Source organism: Coregonus clupeaformis, chromosome 35 (genome assembly GCF_020615455.1).
Source record: "Coregonus clupeaformis isolate EN_2021a chromosome 35, ASM2061545v1, whole genome shotgun sequence".
Taxonomy (NCBI): Eukaryota; Metazoa; Chordata; class Actinopteri; order Salmoniformes; family Salmonidae; genus Coregonus; species Coregonus clupeaformis.
In genome coordinates this window covers 31,879,370-31,888,531 of record NC_059226.1, presented here as the reverse complement: position 1 = coordinate 31,888,531, position 9,162 = coordinate 31,879,370, and the positions used below count along the sequence as shown (strand labels likewise).

The 9,162-nt window shown below is 46.4% G+C and overlaps 1 protein-coding gene across 2 annotated transcripts; it reads right to left on the bottom strand.

Moving 5' to 3' along the window:
• Positions 1 to 371: 371 nt before the first annotated feature.
• LOC121551438 (far upstream element-binding protein 2-like) lies at positions 372 to 8,754 on the bottom strand. Of its 2 annotated transcripts, XM_041864095.2 has the most exons (18): positions 8,529 to 8,754; positions 7,787 to 7,892; positions 7,576 to 7,635; positions 7,009 to 7,045; positions 6,778 to 6,836; positions 6,569 to 6,640; positions 6,401 to 6,458; positions 6,039 to 6,210; positions 5,628 to 5,726; positions 5,341 to 5,451; positions 5,083 to 5,185; positions 4,810 to 4,934; positions 4,134 to 4,445; positions 3,839 to 3,933; positions 3,603 to 3,682; positions 2,847 to 3,068; positions 2,306 to 2,466; positions 372 to 2,103 (listed from the first exon to the last, which is right to left on the bottom strand). In XM_041864095.2, the coding sequence occupies exons 1-18, from the start codon at positions 8,658 to 8,660 to the stop codon at positions 2,095 to 2,097; spliced, it is 2,013 nt and encodes a 670-aa protein (XP_041720029.2). In that variant the 5' UTR covers positions 8,661 to 8,754; the 3' UTR covers positions 372 to 2,094. The 2 variants fall into 2 exon arrangements, with proteins under 2 accessions (XP_041720029.2, XP_045066942.1); XM_045211007.1 differs by lacking the exons at positions 372 to 2,103; positions 2,306 to 2,466 and having other exon boundaries at positions 2,979 to 3,134.
• Positions 8,755 to 9,162: the final 408 nt, after the last annotated feature.

Here is a 9,162-nt window from a genome sequence, read left to right as displayed (position 1 = left end):
ACATTGAAAGGCTATAAGTTGTTTACTAACTCTTTGATAGACATTTTGTTAATGTGTTTATATGGTTGTCTACATGCTGATACAACTACAGTTGAGGTAGTCTCACGTAGCCATGCAGGCACTAGTAAATCTAGAATTCTGGAGGTGAGGCTACACGAGGCAGCTTTCTAGTGACCCTTAGTGGTGGGAATGGGATGGCAGGGCTGAAAGACATCTGATTAGGCAAACACTGGTCCTGTTTAGCTTTATAACACCCTCCTGATGTCCTTGAAGTTATAATTTGGTTGTACTGGTTGAATAGTGGAAATCATTCACTCATTTATAAAGCATTATGGAACACACACTGACGGAAACAAAACTGGACACACAAGTTAAAAAACATGTTGACGTTTCGCCCTTTTAATTCAACAGAATATTGCTGCTGGTGGTCATTTTATTCACAATATCAACACTGTGCACTGCAAAATGCAGACTCCAATACAGTGCCCAAGCTGCCATTCTTCCTCAATAGTTAACAGTGATTCAACATTTCTGCAAGTCTGGGTCATGTTCATTAGTGCACATCGTACCAAAACATTTTGCAACAGAAAATGAGTGCTTCTTATTGGAAAAGTCCAGTAGTCCCTCCCCGTTTCAGTCCGTTTAATCCCTTATGAACACGACCCTGGCGTTAACCTCAACAACCATAGATTGCCATCTTATTGAGACACAATGCATGACTTCACCAATAGCTTATTCCAGTGCAGCCTTTACTCACTCTGAATAGGGCCAGGAGTTTTTCCCAACAAGGGACCCTAGTTAGGGTTGCAAAATTCCATTTATTTCAATACATTCGCTGCTTTCCAAGATATTCTGGTTGGAGGATTCCGGATTTCCTGCTAATTCCCTCCTGATTCCAGGAACCCTCCAACCGGGATTTTGGGAAAACCAGGGAATTTATTGAAAGTTCACAGAATTTTGCAACCCTAGCCCTGGTTAAAGCCTATAACTAGGGCCAAAAGCTTTTCCCCGGGCAGGGAAAACTCCTGGTCCCAATTACCATCACAACGTGATCTAACTGGTGGGAGGTCAGGATATCTTTTATTGGGACTTTATTCAAAACAAGCAATTGAAAAATAAAAACCAAAACGTACAACACCGGGTCACAGATCAAGGAAAACTTAAACACCATTTGTCTCCCGTGCAACAGGGTTGAGTTAAACAGCCTAGTGTTATGTGATGTATGCAGGAGTCAACTTCCCATTGTAGATATACCCGTGGCTATGTTAACTAGCGTTCCACAATCACTGAAGTCTTCCACTGTGTTACCACACAAACACTCACACAGATGCGCACGTTTATCATCACTTGTGAGGACACATTCTAACACTGTACAGTCACACACACAAAGGAAATCAAAAATATAATTCACGGAACATAAATCAAAACTCTAAATGTATGGAGACCAAGCGACTTGGGTGGTGGGAATGTTCCAAATGAAGGACAAATCAAACTACCGAGCACTTAAAATCATCACCTTTAAAAAGCAAAACCTCCCACTCTTAATCATTTTACTATTAATGTAATTAAATGTTATCTTTATAAATCAATGTTAATTTCAGTAAATGCAGTATTAGTAGTGTAGGACTATAAGTAACTGTAGTAAATTAAATCTGTGGTAAATAAAATAAAAAAGGGGGAAGTGCGATTTCATTGGGTGAGTGATGAGCATTTCAGGACGTAAGCATGGTTCAGAGTTCAAATCTCCCATGTTCATGTTCTTGATTGACAGATGACGGAGAAAACAAGGGAAGGTTTCAGGGAACCAAAATGAAAGATAACAGCCCTGGAAATCCAACCCATTATTCAGCTCACAGGCAAAGCACTAGAATTGTATTTATTTTTTGTTCTCTTCGCATATTTATTGAAACAAGTGGTGAGTTGGGGGATGTGGAAGGGGAGGGACGGGACGGGGAAAGGACTGCCAGCACAGAATCCCTTCAGAACAAAAACGTGAAAAAAAAACGTGAAATTTTTTTATAATGTTGACTGGTTGGGTTAAGAAGTAGTAGTAGTCTTCTTTATTTTCTCTCTAGGAGTCTCAGCCGAGGCCTCTCACTGTGTCTGGAGAGAAAGAACAGAGTAAGAGTACCGAGTCAAAGCTCCACAACAACCAGTAACATCTTCAGCCTGGACGCCAAAAACAGACTGCAACCCAGGCCAGTGCAGCTCAGGAGAGAACGTACACACCTACGCAATATACAAAACAACTTGTTATACATAGAAATCTGAGTACTCTCACAGTACACACAGACCGTAACTTTACCTGCTGGCCTTGCTGAGGGGTGGCAGGCTGTCCTGGGGCCTGTCCTGTCTGGCCGTAGTAAGCAGCCTGCTGCCTGTAGTACTCTGCCCAGGCTGCACTGTAGTCCTGCTGGCCTCCACCTGGGGCACCTGCTGGCCCCGCTGCAGAGCCTCCTGCCTGGGCTGGGGGAGCAGAAGAGAGGGGGTCTTATGGATGAAGAAGAGACATGCTATGATCGACAAGGTTAATATGATTAATGTTCTTAAAGCGCTGGTTCACTTCAAAATTAAAGTTTGTCAGACGATTTTAGACCTTGAAAGTAATCTAACGTCAAGCAGAGTCAACAGCCCACAACATCTGTTGTGTAGAGCCAGCTATAAGCCTCGATACAAAATTAAATGTGAAAGATAGACACTGTCTAAAATGACAAAATTAGACAGTGCCCATCTTTCCTATTCTAAGAGGGAAACAATTGCTCCCTTTCCTCTTGTGGTGTTACTATAGTGCTCTACAGTAGACCAGTAGTGTTTCTATAGTAACTACAGTAGACCAATGGTCTCACCGACACCCATCTTCTTGTAGTACTCCTCCCAGGCCTTGGTGTAGTCAGGCTGGCCCCCGGGGGTCTGGCTGGCCTGGGGCTGGTCTCCGGGTGCGGGGCCACCAGCGGTGGGGGTTGGCGGGGGCTGGCCGGGCACTGCTCCCCCTGGCTGCCCTCCCTGGTAGTACTGGCCATAATAGGCTGCCCAGGCTGCGTTAGGGTCCGCGGCGCCGGCTGCCTTGCCTAAAAAAGATGGCAGTTGGAGGTGAGGTCCTCATAGGGCTGAGCGTGCCCTGCTACCTGCATGTGCTTAGAAACCAGGGGGCAGAGAGAGATAGGGCAAGTTATTATCAATAGCCAACACAGAAAGACATTCTCCCATCACAGATGATTTTGATAATAGTTCCTGGGTTATGTACCACTAAAAGCTAGCCTGGCCCCCAGTTTGTGCTGTACTCCTATGGTCATTGTGACACCAGACAATAAAGTTTGCGAGACAGCAGAAACAGATCTGAGACCAGGCTAACTAAAGCCTGCTCTCTGTTGTAACCACTGTTTTGAAATAACCAACAAGGAGACTATATGGCAGGAAACCCCAAGAGACCACTGGTAGGCTAGGTGGAGTTGACTTCATATTGCTTTCCCTTTCTCAATCTTTTCAAATAAGTGATTACAGCGAGAGAAAACATTGAGAGGCCATTGAAAGTTACAGTCCCAATGTAACCATTTCCCTGTCAACAGTGAGGGTCTGAAAGTTCAATGTTGCAGGTCACTCACTGGGGTCATGGGGTGCTTGGGGCTGCCACTGCTGGTAGGTGTTTCCCCAGCCCTGTGGGGGGTAGCCATGAGGACCACCACTGGGGAGAAAGAGAGAGAACCCAGTTACTACTCAGTACAGACTTCCATTGGTCCAATCAATTATTGTATCGCTGTAATGGAAGATTTTAGCAAGTAGAGGCTAGTAAAAGCCATTGTCTGATGACTACATCATGTGTTTTCCTGTGTCCACTCACTGTGGTCCAGGGGGTCCTGGGTTATAGGGACCAGGATTATAGGCACCCATGGGGCCTGGTCCACCAGGACCTGGACCAACAGGACAGAGAGGACCCTGCAAAACACAACCAGTTAATGCATGGACATTATGTTCACATCTATGGCGAAAAGACAAAGCAAATCAATCGCCAGTTTGACTCCATTGATTGTGCGTAGAAGCAATCATGTCCATTTCCCCAGATTAGTTTCCCAACACCACAAACCCATCCATCCTTCCGCCCTTTCCTCCTTACCCTGAGCAGGAACCCTGCATACCTCGATCTTGTCCTCGATCAGCTGCTTGGCGTGGTCTATCTGCTGCGGAGAGCCCCGAATGACAAAGAGCTTGAAGTTAGGGTCCCCGTTGGGGGGCAGCTGGCGGGAGATCTCCACAAAGGCCCCAGTCTGCTGGTTGATGGCCTTGACGTTCTCCCCGCCCCGCCCGATCACCAGGCCACACTTGTGGGCCGGAATGGAGAAGGTCATCTCCCCTCCTCCACCACCAGGGGGACCCCAGCTCCCCTGTCCCCCTCGGCTGCGACCCCTGCCGCCACCACTCGGAGACATGCCTGGAGGCCCGGGAGGACCCTGAGAAGGAAGGAGGGTGAAGAGAGAGGGAGAGAAAGATACAATTTATATTTAAGTCCTGGTCCTGGACGTCAGTAAGACAGAGTTTGTTTAAGATGAGGATATTTGCCTCCTAATAACAGTAATGTGTCCTGTATGGGGAATTATGTGAATGCTCTAACACTAGGACTATCATTTGTCTGGGTTATGGAGTCCATTTGTTTACAACGTTCCAGTGGTTCACTAAATGCGTTGAGTGTTCTATGTTCCACAAGGCATGGCATCAAGGCAGCTCCAATACACTTGTTTGTAAACAGTTCCAAGCTGGTGTGTGAGCAGTGGCTGTTTTTCAGATCCTCTACTACTCTGTGTGTGTGGTATGTACCCCCTGTCCTCCCTCCTCCCTGACCCTGATGCTCTGCAGTAGCTCCTGGATGATCTGGGCAGCGTGGTCACAGCAGTCTGGTGGGCCCATGATGTGGGCCATCTTATCTGGACCTGTACCATCATCTGCAAAGACAGGACATTTCCTCTGAGTCTAGTGCTACACCACACACAGTATGTAGAGCTTGTTAGTAGACATCACAGAACCTGTGAGTAAACAGTGTAAATGAGTTGAGTAGCAGTTCATATGACATGATTATGAAACATTATTTACCTGGTTTGAACTGTATCCTAACTCCGGCGTCGTTCTGAATCTTCTTGATCATCTCCCCGTTGCGACCAATCACCACCCCGACAGAGTGTCGTGGCACTGGAACCTAGCCAATCAGAGAGCAGATTAGACAGTGCCAAATATATTAGAGACTGATAGCTATAGGAAGTTGCTCGCTCTCATACGCATAAAACCTCAGACCTGTGATGGGGAATTTGAGTCCCTCTCTAACACACACACACACAGCTCCCTCTCACTTACATCCATGGCTCCCCCTCCTCCTCCCCCCATGCGGGAGCCGTACTCGTTCCGGTCTCCGAAGCCAGGCTGATCCCTCTCCCTTAGTATCTCCTGCACCAACTCCATGGCTTGCTGAGCAGACCCACAGGACAGATATTCAAATTCAAACAACTTTATTAAAGTCTCCTTAGGGAGAACAGAAAGCTACTAGCACATCAAAAGCTGCTACCAAATTTCCCATCTGCAGTGCTGCAGTACAGCATGCCAATTCAATATGGGATGCAGATTGTAGCAAGGCCTTGTGTTACCTCGACTTTGAATGGCTCCCCGATGATGCGCAGGGGCTTGTCCATGTTGGGTCCCTGAGACGCATCCTGAATCAGGATCATCTTCACTCCTGCTCGCTCCTGTCAACGCCGCAGACAGATATACACAGGCAGACAGCATGGTCAGCTCTGCTCAACCAACTCTTGGCAATGATTCACTCACAACTATCACTCACATGGCCCATGAAAAACTTGTGTAATGAGATACGAGTTTCCTGCTTATATTTCTTTCATGCTTGCTCTGTAGATTTAACAACCAAAAAATAAACTTGCATGACTGCACACAGCCTGTTTGCGATGAAACTGTCAATATCTCAAAACGCACGCAACAATGTGTTGTGGAACACTTCTCTGGCTACTGGTGAGGCCGACTGACTGTCAGTCTGTATATACCTGTAGCTGTTTGATGGTCTCCCCTCCCTTGCCGATGACGAGGCCAGCCTTGCCTGCGGGAATCATCATCTCCTGCCCCGAGCCACTCTGCCCATTGGTCGCCTCGTGGAAGGATGAGGGGGGCGTGCCCCTCCCCCGAGACACAATCTCATCCAATAAAATTTTGGCTTTCCTAGTCAGAGTGGAAGAGATAGAGGGGTGGCCAACTCAACCGATGAGTGCAATAGCACACATTAATTGTGGAACTACAGAGATTTGCCATATATAAAGACACTGGTGTGTAAATTCAGTGGCCAGAGGTGAACAGCATCTTGTGATAACAATACAAACATGCCACAATTAGCTAGTGGGATCTCACTTACTGTATGGAGTCTGAGGACCCTGTGAGAGACACACTCCTCTCTGGTAAACCTCCACTGTCTGAAAACAGTCAGTAACACACACAACTATAAAAACAGATGAATTGAGTTATAGTTTAACTCTGCTCCTAACCATTGACTATGAAGGCCATATTTGCCACAGTCCCTCACCTGGGGCTATCTGAACCTTGCAGCCCGATTCCTGCTGGATCTTATTGATCTGTTCTCCACCACGGCCAATGACTGGAGGAGAGGAAGAGGGGAGAGTTGTTATTTTTATTGATTCTGATGTTCATGATTTGAGTCCAGTAATGTTAAAATTCAACACATGAACACGAAAAAAACGAATCCGGTGACCATGTTGGAGAAAGTACACTTACTGAGTCCCACCATTCCATCAGGAACACTGTACTCCTCTGAGGTGGTTGTGAGCCTGGCACTGTGGGAGAGAAGCCAAGCACAACAGTTCTTTATCCAAATCGGCAACATATTGTCACCATTAGTCTTCTGCTGAAGAACAATGGATTTGTAATTCCAATCCCCACTGCTATTTCACTTCATTTTATAGGCCTACTTGGAGTGTTATGGATCAAATGATGCTAATGACTTACCTCTGCTGGGCCAGTGCTGCCAGTTGGGCTCCGATGGCTGTAAAAGGAAAGAAAGAGAGAGATATAGAAAGAGGACTGGCCTCAGATTACTGACACACTGCAAGATGAGGACAAGACAAACACAGGTGATGCTCACAGTGACAGACCAGGGAAGAGGGGCCGGACAGTACATTTTAGTCATTTAGCAGACGCTCTTATCCAGAGCGACTTACAGTTATACATATATTATTTTTCACGTGGGAATCGAACCCAAAACCCTGGCGTTGCAAACGCCATGCTCTACCAACTGAGCTACATCCCTGCCAGCAATTCCCTCCCCTACCCTGGACGAATTGTGCGCCGCCCCATGGGTCTCCCGGCTACGACAGAGCCTGGATTCGAACCAGGATCTCTAGTGGCACAGCTAGCACTGTGATGCAGTGCCTTAGACCACTGCGCCACTCGGGACACAGACCAGGATAGAGGGGCCGGACAGTACTGACACAGACCAGGGGAGAGGGTTGACATTCATGTAAGACACAGAGCAGGTTTAGTAGGTAGTAGGGGACATGAGGAAGAGCTACTTACACAGAGCTGTGGCTGAGTCCACGTCACTCTGTGGAGCCATTTTCTTGCTCTCCGGCTGATCTGTTGGAAGACAAAACAAGTAAACAACAAAGGTTGAATCTGATCTCACAATAATCTGTGTGTACACACCCCAGTTATCAGAGGTTCACATTGGCAGTAGACCTTCTACAGTCCCCTTGTTCTGCACAGCAGTGCCTATGTGTGTGTGTACCTGGGTCCTCCAGCTGTCGTTTCTGTGCTGTGAAGGGAAAGCCGTCTGGTGCATTGATGTTGTTCATAGGGACTACCCCTGCACATTCACCAATCTTGGCAGCAATCTGATGCACAAAAGTTGAAGTCACTTGAACACATAACAGATATTCAAAGAGCATCTCATGACATGATGAGAATGTCTGTCTGATTTATTGTGCTGGTCCTGGGTAATAACTAACGTTGCTAAGCCACTTCACATATTACATGAGATGCTAATTGTTTGTTAGCTGAATAATGTCAATTCAACTGAAGTGGGCAAACTTGACAGTGTTGGCTGGCTAGCTTGGGATATATACTTTGTTGGGAATGCACTCAAAAACACTGAGGGCTCGAAGCCTGCCTGTCGATCATCAGGACTTTGTCTTTGCATGCAGCAGAAGCAGCCAGCTCTAGCTAGCTAGGTTAGTACTAACGTTAGTCAACAACACAACAACATTGGGAGATGGCTAACTTAGCTAGCAAGCATTGGTAACAACAACGGTATTTCTGCAGTGGCAAGTCAATTGGGTCTTCAAATTCACTTGACTTCTAGCTAGGTAGCTATAATAATCATAACTGGCAACATTATTTATTGCTCGCCAACCATAGTTAGCCAGCTTTGCAAGCTAACAACCACGAAACAACACAAGATGCACATTTTCTTCACCCCTTCCCAGTGGCATTCACGCGCATAGCTACACCGACTCCCCCTTCTGCCTCACCTGCCGGGCCCGTTGTACCGCGTCTGCAAAGGCATCTTTTTTTATTGCGCCACCGTTACCGATACCAATAGCTAGATGTCCGCCGAGAGGAGCTCCAGCCCCGGGTGCCGGTACCGCGCTGTACTCCGACATGTTAGCGGAGGGGAGAGAAAATAAAATACGAAAGTTAAAGTGGTGATTAGGCCAGGGCAGACTGCGCAGGAGCGAGAGTCAGACGATCAAGATTCGGGGAGGGGCAAGCAACCGGAGATGGAGCACTGAGGGCGGGAACAAGGTTTAGATGAGTTTTCTACAAATAATGTAATAACATAACGTTATAATAACATTATTATTAACAAAATGTTAATTTCAACCCCCAATGTTTTGGATAATTTTGAAGATTACTTTTGTCAAAGGCAGTCAAAATAACCTGCACATCTTGCAATGACAGGGACTGTCTGTGCCTATATGGTTTATGGTCTGTGCACTGATCAGAGTATGCATTTTTAGTAGCTGTCATAATTTCCACCTGTACAGTACATTTATTAGCAAACCTTGATGGACCATCACTAATGCAAGCAAAGAATAACATCTACTTCACTCTAATTTATTTCAAAACTAGACAGCAGTGTGTTGATCTTTTATCTGCTTTCGC